General features: G+C 36.7%; 1 protein-coding gene across 8 annotated transcripts in view; it reads right to left on the reverse strand.

The window, feature by feature from the left end:
* The window catches only part of RALGPS2 (Ral GEF with PH domain and SH3 binding motif 2), a 149,444-nt gene that overhangs the window by 2,629 nt on the left and 125,196 nt on the right, over positions 1 to 21,619 (reverse strand). For 5 of the 8 annotated variants that reach the window (XM_077763305.1, XM_077763303.1, XM_077763300.1 and 2 more), the window contains 5 exons: positions 19,263 to 19,340; positions 17,597 to 17,702; positions 14,414 to 14,506; positions 7,350 to 7,455; positions 5,069 to 5,160 (listed from right to left, as the gene is read on the reverse strand). In XM_077763305.1, the coding sequence (XP_077619431.1) occupies positions 5,069 to 5,160; positions 7,350 to 7,455; positions 14,414 to 14,506; positions 17,597 to 17,702; positions 19,263 to 19,340 (475 nt within the window). The other 3 variants (XM_077763307.1, XM_077763306.1, XM_077763308.1) reach the window with 2 other exon arrangements.

Consider the following 21,619-nt stretch of genomic DNA (forward strand, 5'->3'; position numbering starts at 1 on the left):
TTTTCTTTTTTTAAAATGTTTTATTTATTTCTGAGAGAGAGAGAGAGAGAGAGAGAGAGAGAGAGAGAGAGAGGGACAGACACAGTGTGAGCAGGGGAGGGTCAGATAGAGAAGGAGATACAGAATCGGAAGCAGGTTCCAGGCTCTGAGCTAGCTATCAGCACAGAGCCCGACGCGGGGCTTGAACCCATGAACCATATGATCATGACCTGAGCTGAAGTTGGACACCTAACCAACTGAGCCACCCAGGCGCCCCAAGAAACCCATATTTAAATAAGGCATAAGTTCATTTCCTCCTAAGTTCCTTGAATGTGATTTAAGGTGTTGTATTTGAGTGAATCAGAGTCGTCTTTTAAAAATTTTCAAATTTCACAGCTTCTATTTATACATTTGCTACTACTCCAATTCTTCCAAGTATAGAGACAAATCAATAAAACCCATTTATACACATTTGGTTGACTTTTTTTTTTTATCTGTAAGTTCCACTAATATAGTAAAAGAAATTGAACCTTTATGTTGGTATGAATACAACTTTCTAGATTAATCTTGAAATCTGAGGTTAAAAAAAAAATGACACTTAATACCTTAAGCACATTTAAGGAATGCAAGTTGAGCTGCACATAAGCTTAGTCCAGGAAAATGAGGTCTGTTTCTTTCATTCTGTCCGAGACACTAACCTGACAGAGGCAAGAAAGTTATCTTTGTTCTAGGGTATTTCCTGTCCTTAACAGAGGGTGCTAAAAATGATACCAAAAAACTGCTCTTAGTCTTTCCTATAAATATCTAAAATGAAAACTCTAAGAGAACAAGGCCTATTCTAACAATATTTAGCAAGAAGCGTTCTAAAGGATAGAGGTATTTACTTGTTTGAGCCTGTGCAGGTCACTAAGCATGTCTGAGACTTAGTTTCTTCCTTTATCAAAAAAGGGGTAATAACTTAGGCCCTGAAAGCATAGGGTAAAAAATACTTTTATAAATGATATAAACTTATGTATAGTGTATTATATTATTCAAAATTTACAGATAACACTTCTGAATTTCAGTACCTTAAGGCAATAGTCTTCAACTAAAAACTGGTGTATGAAAAATCTACACATAGTTCCATAACTGCAGCTATGTTTATTTCATGTCTGCTCCACCAATTCATGGTTCAACTCTACATCTGGAGCAGGGTTTGGGGAAAACAACACCGTGGCTTCATTTTCCTTTGCAGCAAAAGCCTCTGAATTAGAACATTTTTGTTTCAGTAAAATAAAAACAAACAAATCCATCAGGTTTTTTTGGGTTTCACTGCAGCCATAGGAATCCACATCAAGTCAACAGAATAAAGAAGAAGGAGAATAATTTTTATTAAAGTGCCATCTAAATTTTACCCTCTCTGACACTATATTCCTTTGCATCTCACTGTATTCTACCAACATGGCCTCATTTGCCTATTTTGAACACCGTAAGCTCATTCCAGTTTCAGGAACTTTGAACTTTCTCTTCCCTCTACCAGACCTCTGTTCCCCTTAATCTTTGCATGGTTGCTCCTTCTTGTCATTCATGGCAATGTCTTCAGGGAGAGCTCTGTGCTCACTCTTATTTCTTTATTAAGTTTTTAAAATGTTTATTTATATTTGAGAGAGAGAAAGACCGAGAGTGAGCAGGGGAGGGGCAGAGAGAGGGGGAGACACAAAATATGAAGCAGGCTCCAGGTTCTGAGCTGTCAGCATGGAGCCTGATGGGGGGCTGGAACTCATGATCTGCAAGATCATGACCCAAGCCAAAGCTGGATGCTTAACCGACTGAGCCGCCCAGGTGCCCCTCATTCTTATTTAAAGTTGTGCCTAAATATAGCATTCCTTCTTGATAAAAACTGTCAAGAAAATTGGAGGAACATACTCTCAAAATCATAAAGGCCATATATGAAAGACCCACAGCTAATATCCTCAATGGAGAAAAACAGAGAGATTTCTCCCTAAGGTCAGGAACATGACAAAGATGTCCACTCTCATGGCTGTTATTCAACATAGTGTTGGAAGTCATAGCCTCAGCAATCAGATAGCACAAAGAAAGAAAAAGCATCAAAATCAGAAAGGAGGAAGTCAAACTTTCATTCTTCGCAGATGACATGATATTCTATTTGGAAAACCCAAGACTCCACCAAAAACCTGCTAGGAACTGATACATGAATTCAGAGAAGTCGCAGGACATAAAATCAATGTACAGAAATTAGTTGCATTTCTATACACCAATAATGAAGCAGCAGAAAGAGAAATCAAGGAATTGATCTTATTCGCAATTGTACCAAAAGCCATAAAACACCTAGGAATAAACCTAACCAAAGAGGTGAAAAATCTATACACTGAAAATGACAGAAAGCTTATGAAAGAAATTGAAGAAGACACTAAAAAATGAAAAAAACTTCTCACGCTCATAGACTGGATGAACAAATATTGTTAAAATGTGAATGCTACCCAAAACAATCTATATATTCAATTCAATCATCCCTATCAAAATAACAGCAGTGTTCTTCACAGGGCTAGAACAAACAATTCTAAAATTTGTAGAATTTTCTCTGTAGGAACCAGAGAAAAGACACTGAATAGCCAAAGCAATCCAGAAAGAGAAAACCAAAGCTGGAGGCATCACAATTCTGGACTTAAAGCTGTATTACAAAGCTGTAATCATTGAGACAGTGTGGTACTGGCACAAAAACAGACACACAGATCAATGGAACCGAATAGAGAGCCCAGAAATGGACCCACAAACGTATGACCAACTAATCTTTGACAAAGCAGGAAAGAATATTTTATGGAAAAAAAGTCTCTTCAGCAAATGATGTTGGGAAAATTGGACCACCTTCTTAGACCATACACACACAAAAAAACTAAAAATGGATGAAGGACCTAAATTTAAGACAGGAAGCCATCAAAATCCTAGAAGAGAAAACAGGCAACAATCTCTTTGACCTCGGCCGCAGCAACTTCTTACTTGACATGTCTCCAGAGGCAAGGGAAACAAAAGCAAATATGAACTATTGGAACCTCATCATGATAAAAAGCTTCTGCACAGCAAAGGAAACCATCAATAAAACTAAAAGGCAACAGACAGAAGTGGAGAAGATATTTGCAAATGACATATCAGATAAAGGGTTAGTATCCAAAACCTAAGAATTTATCAAACTTGACACCCAAAAAACAAATAATCCAGTGAAGAAACAGGCAAAAGACATAAATAGAAACTTTCCAAAGAAGACATCCAGATGGCCAACAGACACATCAAAAGATGCTTCACATCACTCATGATCAGGGAAATGCAAATCAAAACCACAGTGAGATAACCCCTCACACCTCAGACCTGTCAGAATGGCTAAAATTAACAATTCAGGGGAGCACCTGGGTGGCTCAGTTCATTGAGTTCGGCTCAGATCACGATCTCAGTTTGTGAGTTTGAGCCCCCACATCAGCATCTGTTCTGACAGCTCAAAATTAGGAAGCTGCTTCAGATTCTGTTCTCCCTCTCTCTCTGCCCCTCCCCTGCTCACAGTCTGTCTTGCCCTCTCTCAAAAATAAATAGACATTAAAAAATTTGTTTAATAAAATTAACAACTCAGGGGGTGCCTGGGTGGCTCAGTTGGTTAAACTTCCAACTTTGGCTTAGGTCATGCTCTCATGGTTTGTGGGTTTGAGCCCCGTGTCAGACTCTGTCCTGACAGCTCAGTGCCTGGAGCCTGCTTCTGTGCCTCTGTCACGCTCTGCTCCTCCCTGCTCACGTCCTCTCTCTCTCTCATAAATAAATATTTTTAAAACATTTAAAAAATAAATAAAATTTAAAAAAAAATAAAAAAATAAAATTAACAACAGACAACAACAGGTGTTAGCAGGGATGTGGAAAAAGAGGAACCCTTCTGCACTGGTGGGAATGCAAACTAGTGCGGCCCCTCTGGTAAATAGTATGGAGGTTCCTCAAAAAATTAAAACTAGAACTACCCTACGACCCAGCAATTGCACTACTAGGTATTTATCCAAAAAATACAGGAATGCTGATTCAAAGGGGCACATGCACCACAATGTTTATAGCAGCGCTATGGACAATAGCCAAAGTATGAAAGAGCCCACATGTCCATTGACTAATGAATGTATAAAGGAGATGTGGTATATATATGCGTGTGTGTGTGTGTGTGTATATATATATATATATATATTCAAAAACAACGAAATCTTGCCATTTGCAATGACATGGATGGAACCAGAATGTATTATGCTAAGCGAAATTAGTCAGAGAAAGACAGCATATCTTACTCATATGTGGAATTTAAGAAACAAAACAGATGAACATAGGGGAAGGGAAGCAAACATAAGATAAAAACAGAGAGGGAGACAAACCATAAGAAACTTAAACACAGAGAACAAAAAGGATTGCTGGCAGGGTGTTGGGTGAGGGATGGGCATGAAGGGGGGCACTTGTTGGGAGGAGCACTGGGTGTTATAGGTAAGTGATGAATCACTAAATTCTATTCCTGAAATCATTATTACACTATATGTTAACTACCTTGGATTTAAATAAGAAATCAAATGAATAATTCTAGGATTTAATAAAAAAAATAAAGTTGTGTCTACTCTTATGTCTCCATATCACGTAATTCTACTTTTTAAATATAGTTTTTATAGTTCTATATATAGTTTTCAGCATTTCAAATTTTATTTGTTCATTTTTTAAAGTTTATTATTTTCTGAGCAAGTAGAGCAAAAAGAGAAAAGAGCAGAAAGAGAGAAGAGAGAATCCTGGGCAGGCTCTGCATTGTTGGCATGGAGGCCAACCTGGTTTGTGAGATCAGGACCTGAGCCGAAATCAAGAGTCAGACACTTAACTGCCTGAGCCACCCAGGCGCCCCTTTGTTTGCTTTTTATTGACCATCTCCTCACTAAAATGTGGACTTCCTTCCTATCTTGCTGACCAGTGACCGTAAGAATAAAAACAATACTGTTTTCCCTCTTCATTCATGAAACTGTAATCTACTTACTTCCCTTTGGAACTTGTTAAACACAGGACCCCACTGTGAGGATGGAGGCGAGGAGCTCACCTGCTGTCTGTCGCTCTGGCAGGCTGCACTCAAATGCTTGAACCACAGCATCGCGTTCATTCTGTTGCCAGCTTGAAACTTGTAGGAATTGCCTAAAATTACCAAAAACAAGGGGGAAAACAGCAAAATTTTAAGGACTCTGACATAAAATATTCGGGCAGATACCAAAGAACAAACTAAAACGTGACTAGAATTTTGTTTCAAAATTCTGTGCCTCTAACACCTGATTTTCTGACACAAATAAAGAGTTCTCTATGCTACATTTACATGCTATCGTTTATTCCAACAGCCATTATTTTGCTTTTTATGAATTGGTAGAGAAGTATTTTTGTCTCCTTAAGTGCTCTTTAAAGTGTACCTAAATAAAAGAATTGTTTGGCTCCTATAGATTTCTGTGGGTGACAGAGAATGAAGAATCTGTTAATATTAAAATTTTACAGGGAAAACACTTTAGCATGTTTGACACTTAAACATCATGTATTTAATGTGGTTAGGGATTAATTACCTAATATCTATATCAACCGTGCTCTTACTTTTCTGTTATAGTTGCCAAAATTATTACAGATTTCCAGGTCTACTGTGGGCTTGCTGGGAAAATATGAAAAGCCACATTTTCCTCTTTTAGAAAATTAGGAATTCATCCATGTTGTGTGTATTTAGAACTTATGTTGACTAATTCAAGACTGACACATAATAAATATATATGATCGTATGTATTAAGGTAATAAACTGAAAAAAAGGATTCATGTCCTAAAGGCTGCCCTAAGTTGAGCTTTATTCTCTTTTTTCATTGACCTAAGTTCTTTTTATTTCCCAATTCATACTGAATTCTGCTCTTTCCTTTATAATTGAATTTGATGGCCCAAGAGCCTGACCTTTATTTAGCCATGATAGAGCTTGCCTTTGAGACTTGAACACTCAAAGGACTTTTTCACTTTCAGAAGCAACAGCTTTTCCTCACCAAATGTTTAATGTTAAATAACGCTGTTTTACTTGCTAAACTCAGATGCACATGTTAGATCAATCTGAATAGAAGACACATGTACAATTAAGCTGGTCATAGCTGCCATTTATCTACTTTCTCCTCCTCCCAAAAAGGCCATTAGTATCGATGTCACAGAAGCCTTGGCTACTTGGAAATAGTTCTATCAAGGACACTAAGGGAATTGAAAGAAAATAAAGAATTTGTTAAGTAAACCCAATGAAAATGATCTCCTTAAAACGTAATCTTATAAACAATGTCTTTGGGATTTGGGGACTGGGGCAGGGGCAGGGACTTTGAATTATGAATGTTAGAGAGGCCTAACTATAAATCAATCTATTTCATCTCAAACAAGACATTTTATTACTATTACTTTTTTCTGTATCTAACATATTTGCTGAAGTTTTCACTTAAAATACTATAATATCCTAAAAGCAGAATGTCTGTTGATAGAAAATACATTCTGAATAAATAGACATCAGAATTTAACTGCACAGTCAGTGAGGATGATTTCAGTGGTGGGTTGCTGTGACAGAAGATTTCCGGGCAGGTATGAAAGAACTTCCCGTTTGGCGTCCTCTGAGGGGTTCCTCCACAGTGGCAATTGTTAGGAAGGAGGCGCAGCAATCCCGGCAGGAAGGGCCTGTTCTGTGGCCTGTGTGCGCGCTCTCCACTTAAAGACGCACCGGGGTCAGGAGGTGGGATCTGATTCGAACCGGCCCACTGTCCTACTTCTCTGATCCACTTACAAAACTCCTATGATCAACAGCCCATCATTTCATCTGTAAGTCTCTCTTTACTTGTAAGCAAAGTATTCTACATCATACTTATTTGGAAAGTGACAGGAGTCAAATAACCAATAAACTTATTAAAAATAATGGAATAAAAATCATTTAGAGGACAACCTCTGCCACATTTAGAACTTAAGAATAACAATCTCAGGGTACAAATGAAGGGGTACTGCATATAGTGCAAATCTCTGAGATTTTAAAGTAATCATGGCTTATAGATTCTCCAATTCCCTCTCCTCTTCCCTGCCTGGTTCTTAACCTCTCTAGGGATTTCTTGGGCTTTTAATTTCAAGCTTATGCCCATGCAGCAAAGAAAATATGCTTATAATAGATACGGATATCAAAAAATACCAGCATCATTACTATACATTAAGTGTCAGAAATATTTCCCAAGACATAAAAGTATACAAACACGTTCCTGGTCAAGTATTCCACTTAAACTAGGTTTTGGCCAGCTGAAAGTTATGTGTGCGCAGTACCTTCAAAGTGAGTTATTCTAATGATTCACCTTTCTCAGAGTCAGTCAGCAAGAAGAGATCTGGATGTTCTGGGTCATCAGCCATCATCACCATCCATCCTACCACAGATACGTTCTTATTTGATGTTGATTTGAACTGAGAGATAAAAAGATAATTAATGGAAACACAAACTTTATGGCTCATCCTAAACAAAAATTAAGAGTGAGCATATTTTCAGTTGCTCCCAGTGAGAATTAAGTTTTGTAATTCCATGTTGGTCATCTGTTCACAGCCTTTTACTTCCTACTCAATTCCATTTAGACATGCCCTCTTTAGGTAGTCTCGTAATTTCCAGATCCTTCCTAGTTTCAACTCTTTATCATAATCTAACTGTCTGAGTCTCAATTACCAAAAAGCATGACCTTTTGCTGGGTTTGATAAATTCACCTATGTTGTTTTTTTCTGTTCCTTACTATGTTACCATTCACCCCTTGCTTATAGCAAACACACCTGCATTTTAATCAAGCTGTTATCTTTTCTCACCCAGCTTTACTGAGATGTAATTAACACACAACTGTGTAAGTTTAACGTGTACAATTTAATGGGGGTGTTATCTTAAACCTGATGATTTACTAAGTCAGCAGTGCTGTCAGACAATTCTTAATAATATATTCTTACTTGTATTTCTCAAAAAAAGGTATTCTTGGTATGCTTGCTACTTTTCTATTCTTGTTTTTAAAGTTATACATAAAGTGAAATAAATGTAATAAAAAAAGAGTTGTTATAAAAGAACAGAAAATTAGGTTAATCTCATTCATGAACACAAATGAAAAATATTAAATATTAGTGTATAAAAAAGCTGACATATGATGGCCAAACTGGATTTAGCTGAGGAATGTGAGGTTGGTTTAATGTTAGAAACCAAATAATGCAACTAAGTTGGGTTTTTTTCAAGGCAGTAAGATTAGTTCAACTTTAGAAAATTTTTTTTAATTTCTAGAAAAATTACTAAAATCACCATATTACTAAAATTACTAATATCACCATATTAACAGGTTAAAAAAGAAAAAATATGCTCAACTCAGTTGATGAAAAATAAAAGCATTTGGTAAAATAGAATGCATGCTTATAATAGGAGGAGTAGAATGGAACTTTCTAATTCAATGAAGAGTACCCACCAAGCAAACAAACAAACCCTGCTTAAAACCCAAACCAAAACAAAGCAGGCAAGAGAAAAAAAAGCCCCAAATCAAAACCCTGCAATATACACTCTCAAGGGTAAAAGTCTAAAAATATTTCAAAATCAGTATCAAGACAAGGATGCCCACCACTGCTACTTCTACTCAACACAGAATTTGATGACCTAGTCAGCACAACAGCATAACAACAAAGAGGAAATAAAAGGTGTAAGAGTAAGGAAGTAATAAAACTGCCATTACTCACAGGTGATAATATTAACACATAAAATACACTCGAATCTAGTAAACTGATAAGCATGATTAGCAAGAATGTTTGGAAAAGATCAGTATGAAAGGCAACTGTAATTCTATACACGAGAAATTTAATAGTCATTTATAAGAAAGATACCTAGCAATACATGTAACAAGGCATACAGGAAAGTAGAACAGTTCAAAAAGTATTCAAGAAGCCATAAATCAATAAAGAAATACCATGAGACAAAGAAAAAGGTGTGATCTGTATAGATATCAATTCTCCCTGAACTGATCTATAGATTTAGTGTCATTTCAATAAAAATTTCAATAGTGTTTTACATGGAACTTGATAAGCTGATACTAAAATTTATGCGCAAGAGCAAAGGAGGAGAAATAGCCAATATACTTCTGAGGACAATTAGGTAGGACCTGGCCTGATAAACATCAAGACTCATAAAGCTCTATTATTTGAGACCACGGCTACTGGGACAGGAAGGGACAGGACAATGGAAGTGGAAGAGAGCAATATGGGCATAGAGATACAAATTTATATGACAAGAGTGGGCTCTGCAGGCTGGTGAAGAAGAATGAACTGTTCAATAATTGATGCCAGGAAAATTGTTTATCTACGTAGAAAAATCATGAAGACGAATGCCTATTTCACATCACATCTTTCTCTCTCCTTCCTTCCTTTGCGGGTGTGTGCACATGCACACACGTCTCTGACTCCAGGTAGATCAATGATTTTAAAGCAAAATGCAAAACTAAATTAGTAGTAAACACAGGAGAATATCTTAATGATCCCAGGTTAGAGAAGAATGTTTAAAACATGACTCAGATACTACCCATAAAGGGAAAGATAAATTTTATTATTTCAAAATTAAGAACTCTCCATTAAAAGACATCACAAAGTTTGAAAAACAAGTCAAACTGGAAGAAGATATTTGCAACACATAACTACTAATAAATCAGTATCCAGAATATATAAAAGAACTTTTACCAATTCACTAGAAAACATATCACTTAATAGGCAAAATATTTACTCAGATATTCTGCACAAAAATGTCAAAACTCATTAAGCAATCAGGGGTATATAAATTAAAATCATGATGTGCCATTTCATATTTGCTAGATTAGCCAAAATTTAAAAGCCTGGTAACGACAAGTATGGTGAAGGTGTGTAACAATGAGGAGCCTCAAACGCACTCTGCTACTGGTGAGTGTGTAAAGCAATTTGGCATTTTCTTGTCAAGCTGAACATCTGTATTGCTAGAAAATATATGCACAAAAATATTCACAGTGGCACTGCTAGATACAGCAGAAAACTGGAAACTAAATACCTATCAACAGTAGAATGATGAATACATTTTGTGGATTTATACTATTCAATTGGGAAAGAAACAAGTACAGCTATATGCATCAACAGGGACGAATCTCAACAATATAGGATTAAGCAGAAAAGGTAGCGCTTCAGACTATATATGTGAATCCATTCAGGTATAGTTAAAAAATGAAACAATGTGTTAAGGAAATCTATATGGTAAAAAAAAAAAAAAGCAATAATTAATGTAAATTCAGAACAGTGACAGGCTGGAAGGAAGGAAAAAGATGCTCTCTGGGAAGATGTGGATGGTTTCACGAAGACTGTTTCTTACGCTGGGTGGAGAGTTTTAAAGGCATTCACTTTATTACTCTTTAAATGTACATATATACCACACATCTTCTTTTGTATATGTTTCACAATTTTAAAGTAATGGGCAAAAGTATGAACATAGCACATTACTTGTAACATGTGTGCTACAAAAATGAAAACTAATTACAAAGTTCTAATACTATCAAGAATGAAATTGGCATTACTCTAGAACTGCTGATTTGACAGCTTATAATTTATGTCAATGCAGACAGCATGATTTTCCAATGTTCTTTTCCTAACCCTAAAAAGGAAAAAAAAAAAAAAAGTACCTCAAGCAATAGAAGTCTCTTTGCATAGAGGGCCAAAGCATATAAGGGTACAAGTGCCCCTTGACCACTAGCTGAATCCCATCCCACTTTCCAAAATTCATCTCCATTCAGGGTGAGCCCTCTGGACCCTTGTCTATGCATTTACACCAAAGACTTTATTTTTTTAATGTTTATTTTTGAGGGAGAGAGACAGACAGAGAGTCAGAGACAGAGAGGGACACAGAATCTGAAGCAGGCTCCAGGCTCTGAGCTGTCAGCACAGAGCCCGATGTGGGGCTCGAACTCACAAGCAGTGAGATCATGGCCTGAGCCAAAGTCAGATGCTTAACCCAATCAGCCACCCAGGCACCAACAAAGACTTTTTTTTTGATGCTGTTGGGTTTTTATATACAGCTGACCCTTGAACATAGGTTTGAACTGCACAGGTCCACTTATATGCAGTTTTTGGATAAACAGAGTAAGTGTATTTTTTTCCTTATGATTTTATTAACATTTCTCCCCTAGCTTCCTTTATTGTAAGAAAACATCATATAACACATACAATATACAAAATATGTCGATAAGCTCTTTATGTTATTGGTAAAGCTTTTGATCAACAGCAGGCTGTTGGGAGCTAATTTGTAGAGAGCTGGATTTTCAACTGCACGGGGGTGGGAGGGACCCAGGGTAGGTGTTCTAACCTAGCTGTTCAAGGGTCATCTGTACTAATGGGGGCACATATATACTCTGACTTGTGGTTTTCACTTGTCAGTATTTCCTTAGTGATATGTATTTTGAGCGAGTATTTTCTGCTATTATAAGCACCATGGGAATATTCTTCCATAGGTATCTTTGTGCACATGTTCAAGGATTTCCACAGGCCACATTCTCAGATAAGGAATCGCTGGTTATAATTAAGTTAAATACTGACTAGGTCTGCCCACCAGAAAAACAATACCAATTTAAATTTCTGCAAATAACAGTCCGTATTTCCCTACGTCATACCCAATGCTGTATGGTCCACTCTTTATAAACTTTTTTGCCTAAAAGTAAAAAAGGGCATCTTTTTAATCTGCACTTTTGATAGCTAATGAGGTCGATCATCCTTTCATGTTTATTAGCCATTTGTATTTCATCTTCTATTTATCTCTTCTTTCTCCTTTTTTCTCCTTCTGTTTTATTCTGAGTTGAAGAAGGTCTTTAGTTTTGTCACAGATTTCTTTTCAGGTGCAGTCTTGGTTTTTAAAAATTAACTAACTGAACAATATTTATTCATTCTGTACCACACAGAGATAGGTTCAAACATACCTGCAGAAATTTCTTCACAATGAATAAACTTCCATTAAAAATATTTTTACAGTGAGTGTTTTCATTTTAAAACATTCAAAAATATAGAAATAATTGGAGTCCTCTTCCCTCTCTCTAGTTACTCTACCCTGCCAAGCCTATTCTGTTTCTCGTAGGGGAAAAAGTATAGAGAGTAATAAAATATAGGTTTGTAGGCTTCCCGATTTCTTCCCTCAGCATTTATAGACATATATGAACCGGCATATTTTCATTAGTGACTTTTTTCCCCCTCCAAGCTTTTAATTTTGAAAGGTTGAAACTACAGAGAAGTGGAAAGAATGCCAGTGGTAACCCACATATCTACATTTTGTGCATTTGTTTGATCTCTTTGACCTACAGACATCATAACATGGAGTCCTAAATATTTCAGCATGTAGAGTCTAAGAATGCATTTCTGTATAACCACAGTGTAAGGATCTAAGAAATCTGACACATCATTTATAAAGTTCATATTTAAATTTCTTCAATTGTCCCAATTAAGACCTTTGTAGTTTAAAGAAACAAGAAAATCACCTCCAGGATTCAACCAAAGTACACAACACACTGCATTTGTTTCTCAGACTCTTCAGTCTAACCTGTGACGCCCTCTTGCCCCTCCCCCACCAAGTCCTCCAACTACCAAGCCAGCTTTCTTGTAAAACGTCCCACAATCTGGATTTGATTGTTTCTTCATGATTAGATTCAGGCTAAATTTTTGGCAAGAATAGTACATAGGTGGTGCTGTGCTTATAGAACAGATTTTAATCCTTTATCTATTGCTTATATAGTGCCAATATTTTCTTCCAATTCATATTTTAATTTTGCTTGAAAATGACTTTGAAGTTTTTCATTCACTGCGTTTAGTCCCGTGCCACATTTCTTCTAAAGTTGATACTACAAAAGAAACATGACCCTGTCTCTGGTATACTCTATGTTGTTCTAATAATACCTTCTTTAATCTTAACAGTTTTCATTTAAAAAGGTTAGGAATATAGTTCACTTCCCAGGCACTCAATGTGATTTTCTCACAGGCCACTATGCTCTAATTTCATTTGGCTTCTTTCTAATCAGAGTTAGGAAAAAACAAAAAACATTTCATTTTGAACAGCTACTTTATAATCATCAACTAAGTGAAACTGAGGCAAGCATCTCCCAGTGGCTATGGGAAGAGTTAACTATATCTGAGGATAAAGGATTTAATTTAGCTACAGCAACCTTTTTTCCTCCCTTTGAGGATAGATAGCAATTACTCTGCAAAATGTTCTGGTGGAATGAGCTTATGTAACTTTGGTGGATGAATGAGCTTAGTCACTTTGACCAGAACACAAAAAACAGTCCTTTATTTCAATGTGAGGACTATATGTAAATAATTATAAGACAACAATGGGCAAAAAAGCCAAAACTTTAAAATTTATGATTCCATTCAGGCACAGTTAAAAAAATAAAGCAACACTGTTTAAGGAAACGTGTACAGTAAGTCCGAAGGCAGAGCAGGGCACTAACAGGTGTGGGTGTGGTTAATAAGGAAAGGAGGTGATCAGGCACTTACATCATTCATTTAGACCAAAAATATACTCTTCCACACCTCTGGTTTGATTGCAAAAATCTCAAACTGTAAGAATAAAGAAAAGCTTCTCTGAATTACGCAATGTTGGGTAATTTATATGTAGTAAAAGGACTTGATCTTTTTTTTAGTGGCTTTACCTCAGTATGGTAAACCATTTAATTTCCCCACAAGATACATGACTTAGAAATAAAATTCTCCTCAAGGGGATTTGATTAATGCAACATGGAAAACGTCTTCCTTTCAAAGAGCGTATCACTAGCATGTAAAAACAAAACAGCATGCAAAAAAGATTTATAGCAAGACTTCACATTTGGAGAAAAGAGCACTGAGAGGCTTCTAAGTAATGTGCAACACAAGACAGTGGACTGCAGCAAGCACAGGAACTGCCGTCCCTCTTCACTGCTGGGAAAAGTCACCCCATCAGAGATCAAGGTGGTAGGAACATGAGATGAAGGTCCCCATTTTTCACATTTTACATATTATGAACTGAGACTCCAAAGCAATAATTTTCAAATTATTTTCTGAATAAGAAAAGCAGGCGTGGGAAGGTTTTGATGCCAAGATAGATATTGGTAATGTGCACTTTTGATCTTTCAGTGGAAAAATAGCATTCAAAAAAAGAAATTTATTCTAAACATGGAAGGTATTCCAAGACTTTCTTTGGAATGGTATTCCTAAAAAAAATCATTCTACCACATCACTTACACGAGTAATAGATGGAAGAACTTCTGGATTAGAATGTGGGAAAAACCCAACTTGCCACATTCCATTCAGACTACTTTCTTTACAATCACAAAGAGGAGGAATTTTAGTTTAGCTTAAACCAGTTTAGAGGAGGAATACTTACATGTTTTCTTTCTGTAGCTTTTAGAGATTTGGCAGCATAGTAAAAAAGTTGTGTCCCACACAAAGCTGCCCAATACTTTGTCCATGATGCTACCTGCAAAGACAAACACATGAATATACCACTACCGGCTTCTCAGTTTCTTTACTTTCTTAGGGCTGATGACCACTAGCTCCACTCCACTCCAGTCACCTTGGCTGAATCGTAAAGAGTTGCATCACTTCTGAAATCTGTATCTCCAACATTCCTGTCACTTTCACTGAATATACTCTACTACTACTTTCTTGTTTGTTTGTTTGTCTATTGAGTAAGTGGAGAGAGAGAATGGAAGCGGGGAAGGCAGAGAGGGACAGAGGATCCAACGTGGGCCCCGTGCTGACAGGCTGACAGCAGTGAGACTGATGAGGGCTTGAACTCCTGAACCGTGAGATCATGACCTGAGCGGAAGTCGGATGCTTAACCGACTGAGCCACCCAGGCGCCCCACTACTACTTAGGTTTCATCAAAAAATCATACCACTTTTTTACCACTATCTAGTGTTGCCACTGCCTCCCTGCCCTGTCCCCTCCATCCCCCTCTCCATATGCAGCCAGTACCACATGGTCTAGCATATATCCGTTCCCTTCCAAATACCTGCATCTCACTATTCCCTCTCCTGACATAGCCCTAGCCCTTTTTCAATCGAACCATCTGATTACTTGGCACATTACAATAACCGAATATTGTTGAAGAAATCACATAATTGTGCCAACTGATAAAATGATAACCAGCAATCTCAAATAGAGATCGACAGCACTTCACTCTTATCCCATCAAGCCATTACACTCTTTCTCTCCAGAGACAACCATTTCATTCCTTGTCTTAAAATCTGTACTACTCCACCCTCTCACTACAGCACTGCACACTTCCCAGAGGAAACGAGCTGAAATCTAGTGAGGACTGCCTCATTTTCCCAGGCCAGTTCCATCTAACCACCTGTTTGTAAACCCACATACTCAGCCTTTCTTCCTGCTACAACAGAACAGTTAACGCTGCTTCTATCAAAGGAGAAATTCCACTCTTTTCACACCCTAGCTTCCTACTCTCACTTCCTCAAGAAATCTGCCCTTGTAATTCACTCCCTCGCCAGTGTATTTTGATTTCTCTCCCTCTACCATCATGACACAGATGAGGCTTAATAGCATTCTCATCTTTGAAAGCCCTTCCACTGTCCCATTCCCTGCCCCACCAGACAGCACCCAAGTTCTCTGCTCCTGTAACTTCCTGCAAGGTGTCTCTAATTCCTGACTCTACTTCTATCTTGCCTATTTTCTCCTCCACTTACTTTCAGTTAGGCTGCAGCTGTCAAGGTCACTGATCACGGACATTTTATCAAAGCCTCTGTTCTATTTTTTCCTAATTTTTAAAAGTTTATTTATTTTGACAGAGACATGAACAGCGTGAGTGAGGGAAGGGCAGCAAGAGAGGGAGAAAGAGAATCCCTAGGAAGCTCTGCGCTGCTCGCACAGAAGAGTCCAATGTGGGGCTTGAACCCACAAAGCTGTGAGATCATGACCTGAGCTGAAACCAAAAGGCAGAAGCTTAACCAACCGAGCCACCCAGGCGCTCCCAAAGCCTCTGTTCTTGTCATTGTCAACTCTTAGCAACTGTCAACACAGTTGGCCGTTTCTTTCTAGAACTACTTTATCTGCTACACTTCTCTGATTAACAGTGCCTTCGTTCTCCTCTCTGCTCTTCTTAGAGCAGAACTTTACATGCTACAGAGTTCTATCCCCAGACTTCTTTTCTTCTCCAGCTATACTTTCTTCAGAGATAATCTGTCTCTTCCGGTCCTGTACTTCAAATACCATCTGTATGCTAACAAGTCCCGAATCTCTATCTCTGGCCACCACCTCTCTGCTGAACTTCTGAACTGTACTTTTTAGAGCCAAGCTGACATCGCCACTTAAATGGATAAAGTGAAATTAGCCAAGACTGACCAGCCCCCTCTTGGAAAAAACTTTCCCTATTTCAATAAACGTCCCCAAAATCCATCCGGCTCAGCCCCAAACCCAGATGCCACCTTCACTTCCAAGCTCTCTCACACACTGCGTCAAATACCTCATCAAGCAATGCTAACCGTTCTGACTTTGCCTCCTCCACCTTCCGTGCCTCAGCCACATGGGTCTTCTTGCCTCCTTGAACTGGAGACCCTCACATGGCTAACTCCCCTTCCTCACTCACATGACAGCTCGGAGGCCTTACTGGGCCGGTAACTCTCCTCACCTTCTCATTCACCATCCCATTACCTTATTTCAGGGCTCACGTTCACTGGACTGTCATCCCCACAGGGCAGGCACTTTGCCTCATCTTGTTTGTGGCTCTATTTCTAGCATTTGGTGCACAATAGTGTAGGAACGGCTCACCTAACACACTACTCCTCGTGTGCCAGCTGGCCTACGATAGCTTCCTCACTGCAAGTGCCTGAAGTTTACTGTAACACAGGCAGCAAAATCAGATTACTTAGATGCAAACCATTTTTATGTTTTAAGAAGCCTTCATATCTTCAAAAGTGTCACGTTTGGATATATGTTGAAGTTTTAATTCCAAACTAGAGAAATTATACCGTTATTTGAGGGAAAAAAAAAATCTTCTTTTTTTAGTAGTCAAACTAGTCGCTGCTGCTGGGGAAGAAGAAACTTCTATGTTATGTAAAAAGGCTTTGTGCCACAAACTTTTATCACTTTTTAAAAAATATAACTATGGTTTGGAGGACATTTAATATCTGGATTTCATTTCATGAAGGAAAATAAAAGTACATTACAGAGATTTAAAAAAACAAGTTAGGACAAAACAAAATTAGCTGAATTCCATTTTTTAGGGTCGTTACTCTCTATTCTTTACTTTTCCTCAACTTATTACTAAAATACTTCATAACAGCATATATTTTCGTTTCCCTGAGAAATGGTTTCATGTAAGAACTACATTAGGGGACTGAGGGAACAGGAGCACCTTGATATAAACACCCTAAGTGAATGATTCAACTGAAGTCTAAATTAAGAAACACGGTGAGGCAAATGTGTGTTTTAAATTATTTCAAGTGAACTACGTATCTGGTTTTATTTCAACTGTCTTCATATTTTTTAGGGCCCTATACATTTGCATATTTTTAGAGGTGTGTTAAAATATAATGTAATAAGATCTTACTGTAGGCTTTTTGCCTTCTTTTAACAAAGTTTTTCTTCTGAGAACACCTTGAATAGTAACAGCTCCTGGATATAAATGTACTGCCAAATCTTCTGATTCTGCAGAACTAGAACAAAGGAATGAAAAAAGAAAGTGTAAGAGCTTTTGTGTACAGTAGTTACAAAGTAGGTACTTAAATGAAATGTAATTACTCTTCATTTTAAAACTTTGTTACTGTGTTCAGAACAAGAAGACACTGACAATGATAAAGGTTTACTGATCTGAAATTTATACACTGTTACAAAAGCTTAATCAGGAAGTTATTAAAGTCAGCAGATGGCTAAAACACACACTTTATGATGTACTTGAACAAGTATAATTTAGACAGAATAGAGCAATTCGCTTCAGTGAAGATTAAATTAAGGTTTTAAGACTTCTTCTTAACATGCCACATTGCATCACTGCTGTAAACTTTTCTCCCCATTAGAAATTTCCTACCTAAGTCCTGGTAGGAAAGATGAGGATTCTTTTTGTTAAAAGTGTTTAAGCATACAAAGCTCTAAATAAAAATAGCAGAAGCTCAAAAAAAGGAGGAAAGGAAAAAGAAAACCCATGCTTAATTTAATTCTAAAATAGGTGAGAGAAGTAATACAGGCCATAACAACATATTTAAAAAACTAGCATACGGCAATAAATTTTAATGACATTTAATCGCTGTCAATGCGTGTTTGATTATAGCCTTATAGCCTAACAGCTTTCTAAGGAAGGAATAACTCCAAAACTCAAGATTTCCTTTTCAAAAATCTTAAGAAAACTATCACAAAATAACCAAACATTTAAATATATCTCTTCCCAATGGACTTAAGGTCCTACATTTAAAACAAGAATAACTTAATCTGTTCTCTGGTAATCTGACATGATCTGCAGAATTCCTACAACACAGAAGAAAACTGTAAAGTTTGCCAGTTTATCCCTTTATGATTATTTAGGTGTCTTCAAAGTGACTTAAAAACCTAGAGACCACTAGAAATTTCATGTTAGAGCTATTTATATTCAGGGAGGTATACATAAAGAAATTAGACACCAAATTGATATAAAGTTCACTTCTGAAGTTGGCTATTTTGTTGCAGTATGAGGTGGCTGATTACCTATTACCCCTAACCTTCAGCCCCCAATCAGTCTAACATTCTCATTTCCTTCTGCAGCTAATATGGTGCAGAAAGAGCCCTGGTTTAACTACATAAACCATCCAACAAACAAGAGTTGAAATGAATAATTATCTACTGATATAACTTGTCCAAATTCCAGATCTGCAGTTTATCTAAAAAATTCTTAATAAAGACAAAATGAATGGAGACTTATTAGCAAAGTAAATGCTCTGACAGTAGCCTTTGTATAATAAGCGGATTTTTGTATTGCTTATCCAATAACTAGCAGCACTGGAAAGACCTATGCGGTTACAAGGCTACCAACTTGGAATTATTTTGCAATTAGCTCAGTGGAACAGAAAGAGAAGTCCAAATTTCTCTCTAGATTAAATCTAGGAAAGAACATTTTCCTAGATACTTTTTTAGTTTATTAACCAATTAGCTGAGAAAGAACAGAGACACTGTGAGATTATACCCGTTAAGCCAATCACCACCACCAGAGGGGAGTTCTGTGGCCCCTGGGTGCAGGGGGATTGTACCTGCTGGCCTTCATGTGGCTTCGATAGCCATTTCGTGCCACGCGTGTCACCGGCCCGAGAGAATGGTATAATCTGTTCCTGTTGGATTCCATTATAAATTGTATATATTACATATGCTTTTATTCACACAATCATTGATACCTAGAACAATATAATTTCTTCCCGTAATATAGCTTCCTAAATTCTACAAAAAGATAGTAGGTGGTTGCTCCTCTTTCTTAAGCATGCAGCATAGATTAAAAAAAAAAATGTTTTCTTCTACTACTGACTCTAGAAATACTTACAGGTGTTAGTATATACCATACATTTTATATACATTTGCTTTCATAAATCTGCTAAAATAATGAAAGGGTTATTTACTACCAATATTTTCAAAACCTGGAAAAGACTTCAAAAATCCTTTTGTTTCTAATCCAGTTCTTGGATTCCAGTTCAAAAATGGTATCTGGATTTATAATAAATAATTTTTTTATGTCCCTATGAAGACACCTAAAAACAATGTGGGCTGTAAATTTAAAGTTAATGTGGCCTAAACATTTTATTTTCCTCTCTATCCTTTACATTAAATCTAAGAAAACTAATAAAAGAGACGAGCTGAGTAATAAAGGTATTATTTTATTTCCACATCAACTGAAATAAATGCTGAAGCCAATAAATGATTAAAATGGTTTGAATTAATATTTATCCAAAATGGCATGTAATACTTAACAAAGGAAAAAAACACATACATAGAAACACCAACACTTCTTCGTCTGGGAAAAGCCAAAAGTAGCACTGTTGGCAAATGTTATTTAAAGCAAAAAGCACTGCTTTAGTAACTTAGGCAGCAACAAACATATTTGATGTCTCTGTAATGATATGCTTAACATTCAGAATACTATTTTCAAATTCATTATCTACAAGCAATATTTTAAACATCCTAGTTCTTTATTTACTTTTTATTATTCCATGGCTGAATCTTGCTGGGAAGCATTAATTTGCTCTCAAAATGTTCCAAGAGCCACAGATTTAAACTTGGCACAAGTAGATTTTTTTAGCTGCAAACCTCTGCGAAGCAAAACATGTGTCATAAAAGAAATATACTGTTTTGAGATGTGAAGGTAACACCGTTACATAGTCTTCAGAAACAACCTGCTGGGAGGAGGACGGACAGATTACTGAACACGACACCGTCCCGGTTACTCACTCACCTACAACTCATTCAAACTGACAAACGTTTTTTCTCATCAATATTTTTATCTAAAGATTACAATACACTTTATAATCAACATATAACGCTCTTCCTAGAGGGAAAGAACTAAAATAACTTGTACAGACAGCATGCCAGAGGCAACTCTGGTGTTTTTCTCATTTCAGGCAAACCCTAATGAAGAGACTGAATGTAAAAGTTGGAAGAGAAACAGTGTACAAAAAACAAAGTTAAGATCCCCCAAAACAAAGAACAAGACTTGATAACGCTGACAATTAAGAGTAGAGAGGCTTAAGAGTACTTTGAAATGTTGGATTTACAAATAAAATCTTAATCACATAATGGAGAGAAATTGTTATGAAGTTTCATCAAGAACAAAAATAAATTTTCCAATTCCAATATAGTTTAATTTCAAATGTATAGTCAATAAAATTATTTTCTATTAAAAAGTGACTAATAGGGAGTTAGGTAACTATTCTCAACTCTACCAATTTTAATACGGCACTCCAAACTCAATCTCCACAACACTCTGCTGCTTAGAAACTTAGGATGCAATTTATATACAAAAGGGAGCAATTATTTTGGCAAGAGTCAAACACCTTATAAATACGAAAATGGAAGAACTGAAATGGCCAAAGACAATATAAACGTCCTAATGGACATTTAGTAAATAAATTATTTGCACTGTTTGGCTACATTTTTAGGAGCTCTTACACTCGAAGATCTCAATACAGCTCAGGATTTGCTGCAGGAAGAGCACAACTCCTATTGCTTAAAGCCATAAAGAAAGGAGAATGGAGTGAGACCTAGAGTATTTCAGTACAAATCTCTGTGCTGTATGTAAACTCTGAGTTGCTGACAATTTAAATTTAAATTTTAAGCTGCTTTACTTATAGTATAATTTAAAATTTACTAAGTCATTTTGCTCTTGACAAAGTAGCAGAGAATGAAGTAGACCATTCTATTAAGTGCCTTAAAATTACTTAAGTGAACCAGAATTTAAGGAAATAATTTTACTTTAAACACATAGTAGGTAAGTTTACTATGACTGGTTATTATATTTTTAAATTATAACTTTAAAGATACTAAAATTCAAATACATGTGTCAAGGCACCAATTAAACATGTATTTATTAGCTAAGACTCAATTCCAGACTTAAATATCAACT

The sequence above is a fragment of the Crocuta crocuta genome, unplaced genomic scaffold, assembly GCF_008692635.1.
Source record: "Crocuta crocuta isolate KB4526 unplaced genomic scaffold, BGI_CrCroc_1.0 scaffold3, whole genome shotgun sequence".
Lineage (NCBI taxonomy): Eukaryota > Metazoa > Chordata > Mammalia > Carnivora > Hyaenidae > Crocuta > Crocuta crocuta.